This window comes from Solea solea, chromosome 13 (assembly GCF_958295425.1).
Source record: "Solea solea chromosome 13, fSolSol10.1, whole genome shotgun sequence".
In the NCBI taxonomy this organism is placed as follows: Eukaryota; Metazoa; Chordata; class Actinopteri; order Pleuronectiformes; family Soleidae; genus Solea; species Solea solea.
The window spans coordinates 17,533,809-17,556,736 of NC_081146.1; the positions used below are offsets into that span (position 1 = coordinate 17,533,809).

The 22,928-nt window shown below is 39.2% G+C and overlaps 1 protein-coding gene across 1 annotated transcript in view; it reads left to right on the forward strand.

Moving 5' to 3' along the window:
* The window catches only part of bckdhb (branched chain keto acid dehydrogenase E1 subunit beta), a 45,230-nt gene extending 26,904 nt beyond the window's left edge, over window positions 1-18,326 (forward strand). Inside the window, exons 9-11 of the mRNA XM_058646981.1 lie at window positions 7,170-7,256; window positions 16,185-16,336; window positions 17,886-18,326. Of these exons, the coding sequence (XP_058502964.1) occupies window positions 7,170-7,256; window positions 16,185-16,325 (228 nt within the window). The 3' untranslated portion in view covers window positions 16,326-16,336; window positions 17,886-18,326. The remainder of the gene's footprint in view (window positions 1-7,169; window positions 7,257-16,184; window positions 16,337-17,885) is intronic.
* The last annotated feature ends 4,602 nt before the right edge of the window (window positions 18,327-22,928 follow it).

Consider the following 22,928-nt stretch of genomic DNA (forward strand, 5'->3'; position numbering starts at 1 on the left):
TGTGTGTGTGTGTGTGTGTGTGTCAGGGAGTAATTGAGTTGAATTGGTTTTAATGGGTCTTTATGGGGTGTTTGGAGTTATTTCTGCTTGAGGTCTCCTGTGGCGTCCTGGCTCCTCCAGAGGAAGGCTTGGCCCTCCGCCCTGCACCGAGCTGACTTTCTCCTCTTTTATCCTTCTCTCTCTTCCTCTCTACTTCTCACTTGCACTCCCTCTGTTGTGTGCGAGAGAGAGAGAAAGAGAGAGAGAATGAATGATTCCATGGCACCAAAAGAGTGAGTGTTTGTGTTTCCTCCCACCCCATTTCTTTCTCCAGTTCACCAAGCACTCACTCCTCCCCGCTAATCGCATAGTGCCACTTTAAAGGCCCGAGCTAGTAGTCAAGCCTCATCCTGACTCTCATTTGTCACAGAGATCACATGGTGTTGCATGAGTTAAGACCCTGTGGTGGCCAGGCAATTACAGGGTCAAAGGGAGGGAGCATAGCCAGCGGGTCCAGTGGCAAGAATGTCTCCTCAGTGGCGGCACAGAACTAAACTTTCTCTTCCTGTCACGTTTTGATGGACGGCCTGAGGAAAGGAGAGACATATTATATGGGAAGACATGGAGTCCCTCACAGACTCTGTGTATGTCTGTATTCATACAGGACAAGCACAGCACATTTTGTTTTTGTCATCACCACTATTTTTAAATAATTCTGTCTCATTTTAGTGGCATAATACAGATCCAACAAATAAATGCTGGCAGCTTCTTCTGGAAAAACTCTCTCATGTGTTTTGAAAACTTTAAAAAAGGACATTATATGATCCTGCACAAGTCCCACATCCCGGTTTAGCTCCAAGTATGGACTCTTTTTTTTTTTTAATTCCCTCTGATCCTCATTGTACACTGTCCTTTTAAAAATGAGTCAGTGTTCTGTCATAACCACATATGCTATATTTGTGTTATATTTGCAGCTTATTTTATGGATCTATTTTTTTTTTTTTAATACACGTATAGTACAAGTCCCAGGGCACCACCAGCTTTGTTTTTTTTTTTTTTGTTTGTCAAATTCTGTCTTCATTGGCATTTGGATTAGAATGATGTGACTGAAAGTTGGTCTTATATTTAGCAAGCTGTCAATGAGTTAAACTTATAAGCATGTCTTGTACAAACCTGGCGAATAGAGACCCTTTAGATGATTTTTGACATGAAATAGAAACAATAGTACATCAAATGTCAGATAAACACAGGTTTTTACCACACACATTAATTATGGATCCACTCCAGTTTTCTTTTGAAAATTTTATTTTAAAACTACATTCTGGATTAGTTTTAATACAGCAGTTGAGAAATAATTATATTATATGGCAGGGGTGGGTGAAATGGTCAAAAATATATCAGTATTCGATAGACAGTTGGCGGTTATTAGTCGACATCCTTTAACAATCCTTGCATAGTTATATAAATGGACACAATGTTTCAGGAAAACAACTCTTATTTTCTTTAAAAGTAAGCATTAAATGTAAGGTCAGTTGTTAACCATACATGCAAGAGAATAATAATAAAACTATTTCAAAGACTAAGACTTGTGGAGGCCGATGTCCATGTTTTCTCCCTATTATTTAACTAAACACGGCTAACCTGTGTGGCAGGGAGGATGCTAACGAGAGGTCATGTGATCACGTAAGCCCACTAGTGGTCATGTGTTGACAGTCAGGTCAATTTGCATATCTTTAAAACAACAATCACGATATTATCTTAGACAATGTATCTTACCCACGGCTACGGCTGTATGGTCATTATAACATTGCTAACGACTTTAAATTGTGCAGTGATGTATATCACCTCTTAATTGAGATGAAACCTTAAATAAATACCACAACAGTGGGAGGTGAAAGTAACTTGCTGTCATTATTTGCAAATCAATCAATGCTGACTAGGCAGTGTATGAAAAGATCTGTGCAAATACTCACCCACACATGCTGTCACAAACTATATACACATGCATATGTGGCTGCGGTGCATGTGCACTGTTATGGGCCCCCTCTGGCTTTGTGTGTGAGTGAGTATATATGACATGGGAGATTGACAGCTCTGACCTTAGCCTCTTGAGGCTATGCCAGGTCATTGGCCGACAGCCATTTAGTTTTGAGGTAGTAGAAGGGAGTGCTGGAACCGAGAGCAAGACTGACCACAGTGTTGAAGAAAGATTGACTTAAGGAGCCTTGTGTAGGAGGAGACGGAGTGAAGAAGTCGTGAGTATGGAGTGAATGTAGGAGGACAGACTCAACGCTGCTCATTAGGTTTGGGTGTGTATGGGAAAGGCCGTAAACATGACATTTCCCCCGCAACCAGCGGAATGACTCCAGTATCTAATGACAGTCCGGCAGCACAATGAGTAGTAAAGCTGCAGCCACCAGAGCTGTTGCCAAGCCCAACTGCCACCAGGCGGGAGTCTTTCTTTTTTGACTCGGAGCCAGAGCTGTGGCAGGGAGCAGGATGTATCAAGCTACCATCTGACAGAAAGTGAGATGCTGGCCTTATAAATACAGTACAGTAATTGACCATAAACTTTTCCACAAAATAGGAAAAGGGCAAAATCTAATGTTAGTGTGCACTCTAGCCAAGTAAAATATGGTAGCAAATATTCATAAAGTCAGACGAGTCACACCTCATACATTTATTTACCCAGCCTAGTGTTGGCAACTGTCCGCCTTCTGCTGAAACAAAACTGCTGCTATTGAGGTGATGCCACAGTGTCTTAGCTGGCACTTAAATGAAGCACAGCTGCGGGTATGTGTCCTTGTTTTGTCATGTAATTTCTGTCTGGGAATTTTTAAGTAGCAATGGACAAGTTGACTAATTTATAGTGTGACTTACTTGGAGATTGTATGCTTTTCTCAAAAGCAAGACATTGTTTGGAAACATGGAAAATTGATGTTGAAAGATCACTAAATATAATTCAAACACAGTAGAATTTTTAGATTTTAACAGCACACATTCAGTCATTCACTGGATTTTTTTGCCACATCACAACTACATCACTTTCTCCTCACCCTTTTCTTTGTTCACTTTTCATCTCTCATTACCATACCTCCATTGTTTTCCAGTAAAAATATATTTTACTTTGGTTAGTCTTAAGAACAGCCCTGACTAAACGGAACAGGATCTTTTTAACAACCCACATTTAGGACAATTTCAGTCTCACACTCAGACCTATCCACTGTCCTCAACCAACATTTTTGCCACTGGTGTCTTTAGATTGACTCTAATTTTCCACTGTCACAATCTAATCAGCGTTCATGTGTAGCTATTTTCTCCCAGCTTTTTATTTAAGGAAGAAGATTCTCTATGATTCAAAGGAAACAAGTTACTTGGTAATACACCCATTTAACAGTATCCCCCTGCCCAGCTTAAATTGTATGGGAAGATTTATGACATGTTTAACTATCTTGTGCTTAATCAATGCATGTGAATTATTCTCTTGGATGCAGCTAAGCCATCATCTTCCTGCATTGTCCAGTGCACTTCCTGTAGCTCGACCACAGCCTTAAAAGTAGTTACTTTACCCCTGTTTTGAGACCCAGTTTTACCAACATGAGAGGTGGCTGTCATGGGTAAATAAGAGGACGAGTGACTTTAGCGAAAAAGGGTCAAACCACATGATCAGAGTGTATGTTTCTGTCTCATGAAATCCTATCCAGCAACCGGAAGCAACTGGGTTAAAGGCCCCAACCACAATTACTATGTGTAAGTTACTGTGCTGTCGCAGTCCTCTGTTAGAGATGTAAAAACAACATGTGAGTGTCTCATGTCTCTTGAAACGTTGGGGCTCATGTACAGAAGTTTGTGAGCTTAGCATAAATAGCATTTCTCTTAGGCTGCAGATACAGCACACTTTGCCTCCTCATTTATATTGGATGTACCAAGCATGCATCTCATTGCATAATCAATGCCAGTAACTGAAATTCAATTCAGGATTTATTTGTATAGTGCCAAATCACAACACACATATTATCTCAATGCACTTTATATAATGAGGCAGAAATCCTATTACACTATTATATAGAGAGAAGAGAAAGCCGTTCAGACAATGAGCAAGTGCTTGGCGTCAGTGAAAAGTAAAAAAAAACACGTCATAGAAAGAAATCTCTGGCAGAACCACTCAGATGTGCAGCCATGTGCCTTGGCTGGTTGGGGTGAAAGGAAAAATGGGGGACATGAAGTTACTTTTTAACTCGCATGAGTTATGGGACAGAAATATTTGCTTTGCAATAGGTCAGGTAGGTATTCACGATGTCCTTGGAACTTCACTTAGTCATGAAATGCATGACCTACCGTACCAGTGTACTCAGTGCCTTTGCTCTTCCAGACATTACTACATTGTGCCATTTTTTTGACCATATTTTCATATTATGTGTTGGCATTAAGCTTTGATTCTGGAATAGCTTGCTCACTTTAGCTAATGCCAGTTTGTGGACACTTTGCCAGTCACTTTCACTTGTGTTAACACAGCATGGATTTGGACTATTAAGTGGGTCATGAGTTTTCCCGAGCCACAAAGTCTGAAATTGTATCCTACAATATTGTTAAAACAGAGTCGGGCCCCTTTCCATGTCAAAAGAATCCGAAGAATGCACTCCTGATGCGGCAATGACAAATCTTCCTTCAGGGAGATGATCAACAGGGAGACCAGGCCAATGCTGGTGTCATAGAGTAAATTGGACTTTAACACACTCTTAATGGTGTGTTTGTGTGTGTGGAGTGTGCATGTAAAATGAGAAATGGGTTCACTATCAGGGCGGGGTAGAAGATGGCTCAGCAGCTCTGTTTATTCGCAGGACCTGGATGAGTCATAGCTCAAAGGCGAACTTAACAGCAACATGTCATATCAAGACATGGCCCCACTCTCAACCCCTCGCTTGATTCCTCCTCACTGTGCAGATTGCCAACTGTTGTTACTGTCTTCCAGTATTATTAACTTCCACATTCCTGAAGATAGTGTCATATAATCAGTGAATTTTGCACACTAAACTCGGTCACCCCAACTGGTCAAAGATCTTTTGTTGCTCTTATCTGTGGATACTCTCCACACTGTTAAATATGTCCATGTAATGATGTCTGCGCCACAACAGCAGACCATAGTGTCATCTCTATCTAGCGCCCTGCCATACGTTAAAAACGGTAATATCACATACACAATCACCTACTTTATTGCCAAAGACATGGTGCATGGTCTGCAATAATTGATTTAAGTGGCTGATTAAAGTAAGTGACCTTCGTTACCAACTCCCTGGCTGTATTTCTCTGACAGTTTCCCCCTGCTATACACGGGTTGCAGAGAGAGAATTGTAGAAGGTTTTTTTGTTGGGTTTGTTTGCCAATAATTGAACCTATTTTGAGCTCTACAAAGAAAGACACAGCATGGAGTTAGTTCCTAATATTTAACTTTATTTAGACCAGTGTTCAAACCAGTGTTTGTGAATGGTTCAATCATGTGCATTTGCAGGCATCTTAGTATCGGTTGATATTATTTCTGATGGCGCTAAAATGCTCACCTGAATACAACACTGTTTCTAAATCAAAATGTATTAATTTGATCTGTTTCTTATTTAGCCCACGGCACAAGTAGGCAATAGTGTTACAGTTAGCCACAGTTATTTAGTGCTTCACAGCCAAACCCTGGACCTCAGCAATGTAAATATTTGCCTGTTAAGCGTCAGGATGAAGCCCCATAATTCTCCTGTGTTTGATACCATGTGGTACCATTAAGGGAAAATGTCAGGTCTAATTTACAGTGCCATATGGACATGTGAGGCTCATTTTTCAAGTGCAGATGGCTGTTTGGTTTGCGGCTTTCGGAGAGAGTCATGTGATGTTTAAATAAATTAATTGGTGAAAAAGTGGCACACAAGTGATTTCACTAACAATTCTTGATTCATTTATTTTAAATCTGGACAAATGTTTTTAAATCTCTCAAAATAATGGAGATAACTTGCATGAGGGTCATAATTGATAATGATGGGAGTCAAGTTTCATCACTCAGATATTTTTTTAAAGCGGCCATAGCATGGTCCTATCTCACTTATATTTGAGGTATGGAGGTGTACTTACAAACATGAAGTCGTTTTTATGTTAAAGGCCACATAGACTGGAAGCTCCAATTAACGCTGCGTTTGTGTGTGTATCTGCGTCATTACCTCGTTTATGAAACCCAAAAGTTTCAGAACAAACAGTTCAGCCACTGCTGAGAAAATAGTGTTGTATTGTTTTCCTGGGCTCCGCGAAGCGGATCGGCGCTTCGGTAATTTGATGTCGTCACCAGAAATCCTCACCACTCCTCTCACCACCGTAGCGCCTCCTGGTGCGGCACTAGTCTGGGCACATCCGGTTGCGTACATTCAACCGCAGAAGAAGAAGAACTACTCTTGTTGTAGCTGCTGAGATGCAGAGCATCCACCGTGCCAGACACAAAAAATGAAGCGTTAATTGGCACTTCCGGGCTATGGGATCTTTAATGGAAAGGAATAGATGTAAAATAACGTGGTTGAGAAGTGTAAAAGGTTTGCTGAGGAAGCAAAGAACAGACATAGCTTTGGTCTGGACCAGTGGCAACTGAATGAGATTATAGTATAGTATTGGTTTTACGCTGTGGTAGATAACGGGTGGAGCAGAGTCATCCTTCTGCAATAATGTCAGGTTGCAAAAAACCAAATTGCAAATGCCTAGGAGCTGGAAAACTCTAATGTCCATGATTGTCCAGTTGGCCTTTGGTACCAGCCTAAGTCAGCCCTCCAGCTTATAGTGTTGTCCATATCCATTATACACATGCACACACGTACGTCTAATAGGGCAACACTTTTTGACACCCATGCAGCCAAGTAGTAAGCAGATATAGCATTCCACAGCAGGCAGTTTTTGAAACAGTCTTGCTTGGTAACACCCATCATCTGGCCTCATACATACTCGCCAATAGCACGTCTAGTCAGTAACTTTCCCTTGACAGATATGGAAAACAATTTGGAAATGGCATTTACTGTTTTAATTTCCGAATTTTATAGGTATTTAAGCAAATAACATTTACATGATTATGCTAACATTACCCATCATCACCCTCACTGCTTGTTTGAAACTTCAAAGGGTCAAATGGTTAAGCCTTGTCTTATCATCTTTTATGTTTTCTTTTTCAGTCGGTGGTAAAAACTGGGCGTTTGCTCATTAGTCATGAGGCTCCACTGACCGGAGGCTTTGCTGCTGAAATCAGCTCCACAGTACAGGTGAGTGTGTGCCATCTGTGTTTGAAAACATACTCTATTTGAGATTTTATTGGGCCCTGCAGTTCCCAGAGGGTACGCAGTGGTCTTCAAAGGTACTGGTCTTAATAGGTTGCAGTGGTCTTGTCAATAAAAGCTCCACTTCGCAATATAGCCAAAGTAGCTGCTCCCTGTGACATCTTTGTAAAGGTTAGGACATTGGGTCTTAGATGTTGGTGGCAAAGTGGTGATTTCCAAGAAAAATTTGCAATAATGCAATCACTGATTACACTCTACATGTGTATTATACATTTCTCAGTCACAGTGAGGTTAAATAGATACTACTTGGATTACTGTTCATTCTTTTGTAAGGCATTAGCAATTCACAAGTTATACACCACCAGCAATGTGTAATTTTATTCTTCTTATAGATAAAATACTTACCACATTTAGTCTGTTTTAGGAGGGATTGTTATTTTAAATGCGGACAATTCTTGATATATGTGACACTGATGTAATTTCAGTCTTCAATCCCACTCCTCTGTCAGTTCATATCACATGAGACATAATACAAATACTGTGTAGCTGATTTGCTATGATTTCCAGATGTCCTGGTCTCACTTGGAAAAAAAGGGAGACTCAAGATATTGCCTCATTATTGTTGTGTTTGGATGTTTTCTTTGGTATCAAAATTGATCCAGTGGATTTTATCTGTACATGCATGGTTAATACAATATAAACTTTCAGCAAAATTTGAATAAAATTTGGCATGACTTTCCATGGTCTAAATATGGTTAAAACAAATGTATGCTTAAAAGCCGGCCCCAGCATGGAGCCAACAGCTAATTCACTGACTGTACGGCAACGTTACACTTTTTTGTTCCATTTGCCGAAGCATTCTGGTAGTTGTAGTTCAAAAAATTATAAAATAATGATAATTCATTATTTGTTGAAAACCTCAAATCATACAAGTAAAAAACAAATCACTTCATATTGCATTAAACAATTTTTTTCTACATAAACATCAAAATAATGCCCGGAGATAATTCTGAGTATCAGGTTTATTAAACTCTGTTAATAGTCCTGTAGGTTAACATCCCGTAAAAGGTGTATGAAATACTACTTGATGATGGCAGTAGAAAAGACCTAGATATTGTAATCATGGCATGTCAGAGACAATGGAGGGCAAATTCTGTGTCAAGTGTGTAATCAATTACTAAATGAAAACTCCCCTTCTTTCATCCTGATTACATCTGTTTTTGCGTGGTGAGATAATTATCTTTAATGGGGTGTTTTCTCCTGGTGCGGCTTTGCACAGAGAATTCCACTCTTGTCTCACTGAGCAATTTCTGTCAACAATGACATCTCTCCCCTTTCATACCCGCCTCCTCAAAAGTCACACAGCGCTGTGTGCATATGTTGTGCTGATTCCTCCTTATTGTGGATGAATCCATCAGTCCTCTCCTTATTTTCTTGTGCTCAGATATTTGTCTCTCCGCCTGTCGGTAAGGACTTAAATCAAGGATGGGCATTTCAAGCAGAACTGCTAGTCAACACAGCGGAATATTATCCAATAATTATTTTTAGTAGTATGTTGCACTGTGTATGAGTAAGTATTTGATTTGCTCATAAATTGCTCATAGTTTTCATCTGGTTTAACTCATCCATTGTGAGCAATTACTAATGGCGCATTTCCACCGGCTCTACTCGCCTCGGCACGGCACGGTTTAAGTCGCGTTTCCACTAGCCTAGTACCTGGTACCAGGTACTATTTTTAGTACCTGCTCAGGCGAGGTACCAAGCGTGCTTAAAAGCAGGTACTATGCGATGATTGGTCAGACTGCCGGCCGCTGAGTCCCGTCACAGGAAGAGACCTCCCACACAAATCAAGCCGAACAGCGCCAAACTGTAGATCACTTAAAACTACTTTACGTGGGTTAATCTCCAATAACTACCAGGGAAACCTCTATATTTAACAGGAGTCTTTTAAAGTGGAGTGGTGTATTTAGGGACAGTGCCGCTGATCGCGAGCCACAGACCGCTGCCGCTGTAGTCTGTGGAGTAGGAGGCTGTACTCCGGAGACGTGTGGACAGAAATCAAGCCGAACAGTGCCAAATTGTAGATAAATTACTTACTTAACAATCCTAAAAATGTGGGTTATCTCCAACAACTACAGAAGTGTGGTGTAAATTCACTAGTCACTTTGTGTGTGTGTGTGTGTGTGGGTGGGTGGGTGTGTGTCATATAAAACGAAGTCACCGCAGTTTCACTCAGCCGTGCAGTGATGACTCTGCCCACATTAAGTAGGTACTTTTTTGTAGTGGAGATGCCGGTGGAAATGCGCCATAAGATGGATACTCTTGACCCTTAGGCCTAGTGTCACATAGTTGAATACAATAATACACTTAATAAATGTACCTTGTATACTGAAATATTCAAGTCCAGACCCAGCTCAGCAACTTTATCCAACATTAAATAAATTGTAGAAATAAGAAAAGACATTGAAGCTCCTGTGCTCCTCTTTTAGTCGCTGCATATCAGACTTTCACAAAGATCAGGGGGATTTTTATTTCCAACAAAGCTGCTATAGTTTAGTCCTATTCTTCTTACGTCGAGTGTGAACTACTCTGTTAAGCATCTCTACTGGGTTAAAGGCCACTTCAAGAATGTAGATTTGGTTTTGTTTGCAGAGCTACTTCAAATTCTACAGTCATTTTCTTGCTTTATCCATCAACTTCTACTGTGCTTCAGCTCATGGGCAACCACCCTGACATTGTTTTGTGCGACAACTGGATCAACCTTTTTAACAAATTTTCCTTCAAATGATTAAGTGTTGTTAACCAGATGCAAACTGGCTCCAGTGGTTGCATTACGCTTGTAACTGTTGGGTTTCATTGTTTGACCTCACTGATAAATCATCTCAACAGGACACCTCCCTCTGGGGAGAGTGTAGCCACAGCAATCAATCATGGCCATTTAGAGTGTCTGACAGTGAACTAATGTCTTCATAATTCTTTACAGTTTGAAGCAAATCAGCAATTCTTGATCACAAGTCTGCTGAGATCTGTTTGTGGTTCTCATGAGCAGATGATTTGTAAACAGGAAACTCCTAATAATGTTTTTCTTTAGTCAAATTAATGGGATGAACCATTTCTCTAATTTTTCAATTTGCAGCCAGCTACTAGCACTTGAGACAAATGAGCATTGTCTTGTCAATTTTGTGCTTAGCCATATTTTTGGGGAAAAAAATACAAATGTTAGTGATTTATCAAGCAAGTTAATAGAAAACAGAGAAGGGGATTTTGCTATTTGAGTGGTTTGAGGGGGTTTGTGGTTGTTGTTTTTCCTTCAGCGTGAATCTGGGTCACCATTGGAAGCTGTGAATTTAAGCTGACTGCAGCCACTATAGCCTGCACAAGAAAACAAGTTGTTTTTAATACTCTTTCATGTACACAGTGGATTTGAAAATACAGATTTGGAAGCATTGTTTAATCCAGTCCTGATAGCAGAATGAGTTTACAGGCGTTGTGAAATATATATGTATTTAAAAGAAGAACTGGAATGTGATGTTAGGAGTCTGTCAATTATCACAGAATAAACAGAAAAGAAACACATTTAGTACACAGTTATGGGAAAATGTATATTTACCAAGACCATATTCTTTGCTTGTTGGAGTATTTGACCATATGAAAAATGGAAATGTTAGTTCAACGTGAAAGTGGAGAAAGCCACTGGAACCTTGAATTCAGAGCAGTCTGACATTTGATCTTTTGTCTCAAAGAGATTACTTTTACATATGTTAACCTCATTAGTTGGAATATGAACAGAAAAAAAAAAAAATGCAAAGCATAATAGTACCCATTTAAAAAGCCAATTGCAAATGGACTAAAATACCTCATATTTCTGTATGTGACACCTCTCAGGAAGTAAAACCTGTGGCCAGAAGGAAGTAAACAACCGACAATTTCTTCTAAAACCACATACCTCATTATGCACAAGAGTGACTATTACAGTGTCATCGTCAAACTAGAGAACATACCTGTCTTTCTAATTAGCCTGACACTCATTTGAGCACAAGATGAGTGGAGGCAAGGAAATAAGTTGGATTTTAACTTCTCTAAAGTCCTCCTTTGTCAGCTTATAAACCTTTTATTAACCAGGACAAAACTACAAATTTAACCCAAGAGAGACACTTAAAATGTGTGCCATTATTGCCATGTTTCTCTACACAAAGTAAATTTAACCAAATTGTGGCTTGACAAAAATGTTAAACTGGTTGTAAGTCACAGATGTCTGGTAGGATTGTTTTAATACCTTTTGTCCATTATTTCTGTAGAGGATAGTCATCCCCCAGCCTTTCCAGAAAGACCCATTTATGTTTTTTATTTTTGTTGGCTGTATGAGGAACAGAGGGGAGTTTGGTAGGGATTGTCTTTGTCAGACTTTGGCTGCAGTCTAAATGACTTAATCATGCAGGGCTCCTGACAAGCTTTTTGCTTTGGTAACACTGATGCATTTTCATTTAGTTGCACCAAGAAAAATTTAGGTCCACCCAAATGTTTCAACATGTTGCCTTTATTGCCACAATTTTAATTGTTGTACATAGGGTAAGGTTTAGGTAAATATTTGTCTTAATTTGAAGTGTACTGTAGTGTGGTCTATTGTATTGAGTATAGACATCCCCACCTTTAATTAGCAAAATAAAGTTGCATGATGTCACAAAACGGTGTTGATGCATAGAAATGTGCATTTTTAAGCAGTTGTATTGAAATCCTTTTGCAGTAGGTGTTACTGCTATAAGCCCAGAGACTCTTCTCTCTACAGATAGCAAGTAACCCCCTACTTTGATGAGAAAGACAGTGTGCACCAAATACCCACAACTCTCTGTAAGCTGGCTCATAAATATCTGTACGTGCTCCGAATGTTCTTGGCTGCGGGAAATACTGTGAATAAAAAGAGAACTACACTCGATCTCAATTAGGTTCCCAGACTAGTGTTTCTGGTAAATAATATCAGAAATGATGATGGGCTGTTTGGCTTTACTATTGTTACTATGTTTTAACTGCATTGTTACAATATAGTTAACAGCTATTGGAGGCCCCTCCTTTTGTCTGTGATTTCCCAGTAAGGAAGTGTTTCGTCCATCCTAAAATAATGAAAACTGAGACAATTAAAAACAATAGTTTGTACTTCTATGTTTATGCCACACACAGCCCTGATATATGTTCTACAGAGTCATTAGAGCCATTTTATACGGATAACTTGTTCTAAACGACAAAGAAAAAGAATGTTTAATGTTTCTGGGAATCGAGCTCCACTGTGAAAGCCCTACTCTGATGTCTCCGTCCATCTGGTCATACACTAAATTGCCTTCAAAGGGCAGTGTTTATACAGGAAGGCTTCCTTTAAAACACTTCTGAATTGGATGCAGGTACTACCATGTTGGGGAGGAAGGTTATGGAGGTTATATAATGTTGAACTGCTGCAGCTTGATCCTATCAGTAGCTTCATAGCCTAAAGCCTGACTTACTCATTAGCCATTTCTTTCCTTCATATAACTGCAGGGTGTTGAGCAGAGTCATTTCTCACTTTCTGAGCTAAATCCCCCTCACTGTTCAAGTCAGTGTCACATTATCTACTTAATCTGTTGTGGCTAATGTTAGTTTATTCACTTGTAGCGCCATGAGTGCTCCTCGTGAACTCGTGAGCTTCAATTTGTATCAGACCAATACAGTGTTTTACAAGTGCACGGATACAATCCTTGTTTCACTTGCATGCCGCATATTTTCATTCTGGCATCGAAGCACATTGCATATAATGATGCACTTCTCAAAAAATAAACATCGATTTGAATGAAATCTGAGTTATGCGGCCATCCTCTGTCCAGCTGTGGTGGCAGGCAGTCAGTCAGACTACTGTACTTGTCTCCCTTTTCCAGTAAATGTATTTAGAGGAGATTACAGATGTGCCCTGGTACTGTCTGACTGGTTGTCAGTAGTTGGGCAGAGAATAGATTTCTAGGTTGTAATATAAGTTGACATGGATAATCACATTGTCATTTACACTGGAGTGAAAAGAAAGCAAGATACCATGTGGTATTACTTTGGATGATTTGTAGGGAAAGTTCTTCTTCACTGGCTGCAGAAATGCACCGTTTCATAAATACCTTGCACAGATGCTCATTCACAGCATATGCTGTCAAATAAGTACTGGGGGGGGAAAGGGTTTCATTCTAGTTTTAATAGAAGAAGATTTATGGAAATGTTGTGAATTTTTTTTTCTTTTTTCTTTTTCTTTTTTTTTTAAAGATGTGACAAGAAAAAACATCATGTCTGTCAACTCATCGGCATCCAAAATTGCTCAAGGCTTATTCTTTTCAAGTACACTCCTGTTTTACTTTGCATTTCCCAAGTCTAGTGAATGAGGCTGAACTTTACCCAATAAAACACCACTTTCCTTTGTGAGCCAGGTGAAGGTATGGCCAGCATTAATGATGTTAGTGAGCTCATGTGTTTGACTTAGTTTTTTGATAAAATATCCACCATCTGAATCTTACTCAGATTATGCCTGCAGTGTACTACATTGAAAGGCTCACATCAAACACTAAGCTTTTCAGAGTCAAGAATTCAAGATTAATACACATCAAAGTTGGACTGTGCATCAAAGATTCTGGATATCTGTCAGCACATATAAATGGTGTGCTTAAGCAAAAAGGAAAAAAAATTAGGCTCCCACATAACTAGTGGTAAAGTGGCTGTTGTCAGGATCCTGCTAGGAGAGCATTGTGTCTGAGAGTCTCTGGTTGTTCTGAAGTTTATGAGGAAGGAGGAAACAAGGAATTGAAAGGTTCAGTCAGTGTTGTTGAACTAGATGATGAAGCTGATCCCCGTTCATTTGCCCACTGGAGCACACTGCCAGCGTGTCCAGTTACTAGCTGTTAACAGTGCCAGCACTGTTGAACCCTACACAACAAATCAGGTGGGACTTTCTAGGTTTTGGGTTTCTTTCTTACTGGCACCAAAGGTCCCTATGGCTGTTGGACTGGCCCTCACTCATTAGCTTTACTGAGTTACTAAGTGATTGTAACACATGAGATGACTGTGTACTGGCACAGTTTTCAAAAACATTTAGGAACACATCCCACATTACATGCTGCACATTTTTAATTTGGACAATTTGTTACACTTTGAAATTGTACGTTTTTTTTCTTCTTCTCATGATTCAACTGAACATCTCGACGGCTCTAATAATTTATTAATTTAATACTAAAAAATGTGTTCTTCATTCTGCACAAGTGATATTAGGACAATGTATGTGTGGACACAGGAATAGCGTTTTGATTTTTTTTAATCATCTTTCACCTTTTCTGTGTTGCAATTGTTTTTTTATTGACAGTTGATTTTTCTGGGCATTTAATACACCCCAATTTCTTTTCTTTCCAGTCATTCATATCTGTATTGTAGTGCATCCTGGACCTGATGTCCCAACTTAAAAGCTCCCACTGTGCCATGTCGGCTGCATGCGCACACAAAGCTGCTCATTTCTGCTGTGTTTTCTCTAAACACCAAAATCACAAACATGGTATTACTCATCAAATCTGACATTCCGAGTCCCTGGACTCTGCCAGCAGTTATATATTATTATTATTATTATTATTATTATAATAATAATAATAATAATAATAATAATGTAGTCTGAAACACACAAGCCCTGCTCAGCCAAACACCAAGAGCAAATTATTTGGTTCATAATGTGTGAATAAATTGATGGCGGACATTGTGATGCTGTCAGTGTCACAAGAAACAGGTCAAAGTGTCACGCTGTGCCAGATGTATTGCACAAACAGGCAACATGCACAGATGTTGCTATGCAAATATCGTTGCTTAACTTTTTTTTTTCTTAAGGCAGTATGATCTCATAAAAGGGTACTTAAGGGTACTGCAAATCTGTGTCCCTGAATCCAAGTTGTAACTCACCAGGGGGTTTGTCCTATTTGGAGTGTTTTGATCAACTTCATCTTGCTTTGTCTCTGTGGGAGGAGGTCAAAAGACAAATTAGAGACACGAGTCATGGCTTGTTTTGCTCTCAGGCCAAAATGGCCTGAGCACTGGCCTTCTTTAATGAGCCTGAATAAGTAATCTTTGGTTTTAGAATCCTGAATGTCAGTAGAAATAAAAGCAAGGTGTCAAGTTGTGTCGACCACCTACAAAACTCGCCTACGCTGATTTTCCAGTCAATATCATCTATCCACTTGTTTTTCTCTTGGGAAATTTGGGGTTTCCGCTGCAAAAAGGTAAAATACTGAGTTCTGTGAAGGAGAGGGTTGGTTCTAGGTAGCTAAGAAGGCTGATGTTAGTTTTGGGACAAATTCCTTAAGAATGAACTGCTGGGCCAAGCAAGTGTGCGTGATCGTTTAAATTTGGGGAAGATTGTCAAACTAAATCTATCAAAGAGGAATGTGCAGGCCTGTAATTTCAGATAAGCTCAAATCAGCTTGGAAACAAACAAAGAAACAACTTAAAAAAAAAAAAAAAAAAAAAATGTTTTTCTTGAATTCTGCCTCTCTCTTGGTTTTATGCATTGTCATTAATCAGTTGTTAGAAGGCTAAGTGTGAAAGGTCAATTCTGACATTGGAAATCAAAATTTGACAAAACATGTTTTCCATTGGTATTCAACAGTCTTCCTCAGGTTGAGTTATACTCGGCCCCTTCACAAACTTGGATGCTGGACCTTGAGTACAACCTTTTTCACCACAGATGTTTTATTCCTGCAAACGGTCATATTACTACATGCTGTCATACATACATACTGTCGACCAATATGCAACAGAAACAAAAGGTCTGGATATGTTTGAATGGCTTCCCTGCATAAATGAATTATGTTAGATCACTGGACTGCCAATAATCACAGAATTGTCCTTGAATTGTGTTTTTCTCTTACTTTTTTACAGGAGGAGTGCTTCCTGAACTTGGAGGCTCCTATCAGTAGAGTCTGTGGTTACGACACACCATTCCCCCACATCTTTGAACCTTTCTACATCCCAGACAAGTGGAAGTGCTTTGATGCAATCAAAAAGATGATCAACTACTGAACCCTCATGAGGTACAAAGTTCTGACAGCTTCCACTTGGAGCTGATTCTATGGAGGTCTTTTAATCCAATTCCCTTAAATGCTATCCAACCTTTATGCTCATCACAAGTATTTACAGACATGTGCTGACATGTAATCACAAAGATGCACAATAATAGATTTGTTCTGCTGTACCAAGCCAAAGTGCAGTAGTTTATACTAAAATACCTATTTGGTACAGAAATAAGTTGGTCTTAATAATATTAATAATAATACTAATGATAATAATATGTATTATTATTATTATTATTATTATTATTATTATTATCATTATTAATAATAATAATAATAATAATAATAATAATATGTAATGAGTTGTTCCCTAGGATTCTAAAATATAAAAAAATACCATCTGTTATGTAAAGGTCAGTCAATGTTAGAAATAAGGTAATGAGTGCATGAATTGCACTTAAATTGACAATAGTCTATAACCCAATCTTATATTGGTTTCTTTGTAAAAATGGGTCCATATACTTAAATAAGATGACAGTATGAAGTCTTATGAAGGATAAAACTTCACAAAAATCGTGTTGGAGCATTTAATCACAAAGTTGTGGTGATGTTGTAATTATTGACACTGACAGTCCACTAACCATAATATCGTAATGGTTTAGATTTTTTGGAGTCGTGTAACATTTTTCCAAAAGCAAGAGTTGAAGAACATCATTATAGGATTTATTCAAGATGGAAAAAACAACTCAGCAAAAGAAATTAACTCTCCAGCAATTAAACACTGCCTGAAGTCAATGCAATGGACTTGAGAGAGTGAGATAAATGTGATGAATTGTAAAAAAAAAAAATGAAATTGAAGTATAACAAAAGTGTTGAATCATATATTGTTTATCAGTTTGTCGAGGTTTCAGTACATACTGAAGCTTATTGCATTGACCCATCAAGTGTTGTGTTACGACAGTAGTCATAGATGACAAAGGTGTACACAGCAAAATGTTGACATAATCACTCACAAACCTTCAACATCTTCACGTATGTTTACTGAAGCCACAACCCTCAGCTCGATGTGAAGCTCAAGCATTTCAAGGATTGTGAAGCAGATGTTATGGGTGTATTCACATCTGCATTTAAAGGTGGTGACTTGTCGTCAGACCACACAAACGTGGTTTTTTCGCCAAGTGTTAACAGGTTTTACAAGTCATGGATATATGGCCCATTGAGTTGTGTAAACTCATGCAGCTCTCTCATTGTTGGTTGGACTATTGTCTTTCATGAGTTGCAAAAGTGTTGACTAATGCTTTGGGACTCTTGGACAGTCGTGGTGCCAGATTATTGCCTAAACCCCTTTTATTGTCACGATTAACTTGAGTCATAGCAATTAAAATGCTGGCCTCAATAAATAAGTGGGAAAAAGCCACTAAAGAAAAAATACTAAATTGAACCCAGTACATCGTCACTCATCCTCCCTCCTCACCACCTCCATCCAGCTCCACTTTTCCTCCCCACCTGCCATATACCACGGCTTGCCAAGGTATTCACTTTAACTCAAGGAAGCTCTCTCCTTTTCCAGAGTCAACGTCTGGTGGGCCTGAACTCCACGCTCTCCCTCTTTTCCTCTTCATTTATCCAATCAGTGGAGAGCAGCCAGGAAAAGACATTTTTTCACCATCAAATCAGGAAGCACTATCCAGATGTCCCTCTGTGTCATCCCGCTAAAAGACTGTTACAGTACCTCTGGAGTATGAAATACTATTCTGTTGCAGTGGAAAATGACCTGATCCAATCTATGAAACTCTACATTGGCTTCACTCCTAAATTAAAGTTGGATACCCTGGGTGAAATAAATTTTTGGTGGCATTTGTTACTTTCTGCCTTTCTGTCCTGTTATGTTTGATTAAATGTGCCCAGGTTTGCCCGGGAATGTTTAATTTGACATTAATTTAACCGTAGTGTTTTAATAGCATAGATCTGTGGTTTGTAAGACAAATAAACAATTTAACATGGTAATCTGCATTGCCTTTGTTTGCATTTAATTCACTCATTCATTTTGGGTTTCTATTTATTTAACCAGGAAAACACTTATTGAGATTAAAAATCTCTTTTAGAAGAGTGTTGGTTTTGGTTAAAGAAAATCCAAAACTTTAGAACACATAATTAAGAGAATACTGTATTATGGAATCAATCAGGGTCATTGTTATAAAGCTCTATGGTTGTATTGCACATGTTCCTGTGAAATCTAGAGTCTTAGTTAAACTACTACTCAAGCAACTATCAAATGTGCCTATGAGAAATAGTACTTCTGCCCACACCTTCATTAAAATTTGCAGGCATTGTTCAAAACCACTCAGCCACTCCTCCAGCATGTGTGTGCAAGGGATTTGAGTGTCGTTGGAAAATTAGGAGTAAAACTATAAAAAGAAGCCAAATTAAATGCAGTGACTATATTCCTGTGCCAGATTGTAAATGTGTCTTTCAGGCAGCTCTGTTTTGGTCTTCACCATTACCTAAGAGGGGGGAAATAAAAAATCACTCTCCAGTGGGAAAATGCTCCAATGTTTTCTGTCGTACTCGTCCTGGACGGGCAGTGCAACATAGTTGTGTGACTGGAAACACAATTGAAACACAAAGGATTAGCCTGGACATGGCGATAATTCCTTGTGGCGTGGTCGCTGTGAGAGACCCTATTCACATTTGTCTGGTTCTGTGGTGGCATCAGTTGACAACCACATTCTTCAAGTTAAAGCTGTCATTCTATCCCACGTGTTGTCCAGTAATCCATCGTTCGAGAACCGCTACACTGCTGTCTGGATTGCATCATGGCCACGGTCTGTCCTAATTTTAAGGCTCCAAATTGAAAAGTGGCATTAGGCTGTACAAAGTTGAAACAACTTTAATGATATTTCCAGGTGGATTTCCTTAAGATTTTCCCTCTCAACTCGCCCTTAGTTGCCAAAGACCGTTGGGGAAAATTAGTGCTATAAGTATTTGGTGTTATAAATGAATGTCAATCCTTTCTTTTGTCCTCTTCAGTCAGACTTGAGCCTTTGAGTACACTCCCAGGCATTTCCCTTTCCTGTCTTTTTTTCTTTTTTCCTGGAGTTGCAATGTTTATCCCATCTCTGCAGCATGTTAGGACAGATTGCCATAACTCACTGAAAATTCTGCGCCTTTTACTCTTTGGTTTGTTGCACTTTTGCCCAAATTTGCTGACTGATTTAAAGAAAAAAACAAACCTTTTTGTGACATGTTAACCTAAGATTTATTACTACAATAGTGTTTTAGTTTTTTTTTTTATTTGCAACCTATAAACACAGCTCTTCCTTGCCCTCAATGTTTAAGGTACATATTGCTGCCTTATGGTCCTTTAAGCCTGTGGGGGACAGGAATAATCACCCAGCTAATGAAACGTTTACAGTGGAAGCACATAAGAGAAAGCTGCTAAACCAGATGGCCCCATGCCTTAAGGTGTTTGCTTTTGATTTGTGCAGAACCCAGTCCATCCGTGGAGAGAAGTGAAAGAGTTTTGCAAAGTGTGACTAATAAGTTACCAGAGGCTTTTTTTGTTTGGCTGTGTCTTTTGAAGAGAATATAGGATCAGTGTCTTGACAAAATAGTTTCAGATCAAACCTGAGCATCAGAGAGAGAGAGCGGCCAGTGGTTTTAATCCAACACAACCATCTGGAAAATCTTCTGATAAAATCATGTGGATAAGTGGGTTCATACATTTGGAAATTTCTTTATAATGTTTTGGAAGTATTTCCCTAACCATTGTGGTGGTCAAGATGTGTGCTGCTCTGCACTCGATTTGCTTGTTTTCGGGTCAGACTTCCATAATATCACTTTGTAAACAATTTTTCTTCACATGCAGAACAAGAAAAGTGAAATGTTTTTTTCCCCAAGTAGTTGCACTCTGCTGCTAAATAAAGGCAGTTGGCAGCATGTATTTTGGATTGTGGCCTGTGAAAATAAACACATTTGGAATGGCTGTGATTGAACTGAACTGTAGTTTTTCATGGTAACATTGACCAGACCCCTATTCCGAGTACACACAGCCTATAACCCTGTGGACCTTCAAAGATACTAATTTGTAAATGTCTCCTCAGATTGGCTCAACAAAGCTGAAACATGACAGATTCTTTATTTATTTTTTATTTTTTTCCTTCCTTCTTTCCGTTGAATGCTCTCTTCCTGTTTTGTTCAATTCCCTTGTCAATGTGATACCTGTCGTTATCTGGAATTAAAATGGTTTACCAAATCCTAAAAACAAAGTCCACGCTCAAAACAATTCCACAAATCAGCAAGTATCCGCTAAATCCTCGTGAAGTTTCAGATATGATTCTCAGCAATCTCCGCCACAAACACTGGTCAAAATGATAAAATCACGTCTGTCATTTTGGTCTGGGTGAAAGCAGGGCCTTAAACCACGGTGGTGAGGCGGCCCCTCCTTTGGGCGGGGTGGCAAAGATGACCTCTGCCTGGCAGGAAGGCCATAATAGCATCTGTGCGCTGACACTGTGTCATTACACACTATATTTACATGAAAAGCAAAAACCAGGGGTGGTAGGTCATGACGTGAAGGGGTGAAGACGCTCTGGTGCACGTTGAACCCTACAACTAGAGATTAACGGAGATTATAGAACCATTTAGCCTGTAATGTGGCCTGCTGTGCGTTTTAATGGTCGCCGGGGCATGTTTTACAACATCATTACACATTCATGGGATGGCTTTGACTGTATTTACCCATCATCCACGGGATATTTTATTTTGATAGTTAATTATAATAGGTGCAGCCTGGGATAGTCTGTCCTGCGGTTTAAGTGGGAAGAGATGATGATGTAAAATAAATGATGTGTGGTGGACAGAAAAAAAAAAAAAGTTGTTGGATACCAAATCGGTTCATTTCAGTTCAGTGTCGCCGAGGGATGTTTTGCCTTCTCCTACATTGTTAGAATAATTGAAGAGGGAACTCATTCCTGAGAAGCATGTTGGTTTTTTTTACTGATAAGAAAAACACTACTGGTTTAATTGAAAACGGCAAATGAGCTGTGCACCCCATCACGCCGCTGCTTTTGGACTATTTACATTTGCTTGAGCAAATATTGTATGTGCTTTCCCCCCCCCCCCTCACAGCTGCAGTCGTGACAGCTGGTACTGCCTCTGTCATTCATTTTAAATCATAAGGAGCGAACGATGTCTCGTTGGCTTGTAAAGTCATACATGACCCAACCTGAGGAGACAAAAACAGTGGAATGTCGACACATCTTCACAAAGACGTGTCTGTCAAACTGCAGTGTTATGAGTGTTTTTCTTTTGTAAAGATCATTTACAAAAATGCCATCCAGCCCATCCCACATGGGATTATAGGACACCAATATTTTACATAATCTTTGAGCTACACTGCCATTTTTATTTTTGTCTTGACTCACTTGCTATCGTCTCTGGTTTCAGCTGTGCATTCCTCTCTAAAACAGGCAGTGTGTGCACATGTAGGCAGGTTAGTAAGTGGAGGACAGGTACATCAGACAATGTATTTTTCTTTTCTTTTATTCAGACAACTTGAAGTTTTTAATTCATGTGATTCAGCCTGTGTTTTACAGGCAACTCTATACTGGTTTCATGAGGAGTTGATGCAGCCCTACAACAAATGTCCTGAATATTACATTACTCTGTTCTTAAGCTACTTCTTTTTATAGCCATATTGATGCAACAGGCCAGTTGAGGACACTACTATCCATCATCCCAGGGACATTTCAGCAGCTTCACTGCAGTCCACATCTGAATTGTATTCACATGTTCATTGAGATAATGCATCCTAATGTAAAACAGGACATGTATTTTAGTACTATCTGGGAAATTGGACACAGTTCTTTATATTGCGGTCAATTCCTTAGATTATGTTTTATAGGAAACAGGATCACGATGGGTTGGGGTGACACAAAACCTTTGCTTAAGAATAAATCCAAAGCATCCAAACGTTTTGTATCAGACATACCTTTAATTTACTTTCTGTTAAAGGCTACTCATAAAGGATGTGTATATTTGCCTTTAACCCTTAAATATCTCAGCCTCAAAATGTCCATCTGGACTTTTTTGCTTATTTTAACCATAAAAGGGCCAGAAGATGACCTCTGAGTAAGTGCTTTTGCACTTTTCTCCAAGATAACTTTCAGTATCTGGCAGTTATTTGCAATTTACTGTATGTTAAAATAGTGTAGTAACAATTTAAAATGAAGTCAAACTAAAAGTTTTATTTAGAAATGTGCTTGCGCAAAAGCATCGTCTTCAATACGCTCGGTGTTAAAGGGTTCAAAACAAAGAATCTACCTTTGACTTACTGGAACCGCAAGGGACAAAGGGAGACCACCAGCTGTTTTTGTTCCATTTATCCAAAGCCTCATTACCCAATTTAAACATTGACTTGCAAGCAACACACACACAAAGCATGGACTGTACATTAGTCCACTGATGCCATAAGACTGCTAGAGTTCACTGCACATCATTTACTGCTTGGGATTCCAAACTGTGGTCCACTGCTGCTTTGAAGTAAGAAATGGACACAACAACAACAACTAGACACAAACCATGTGCATATGCCTTCCTTAAGGATCCGACC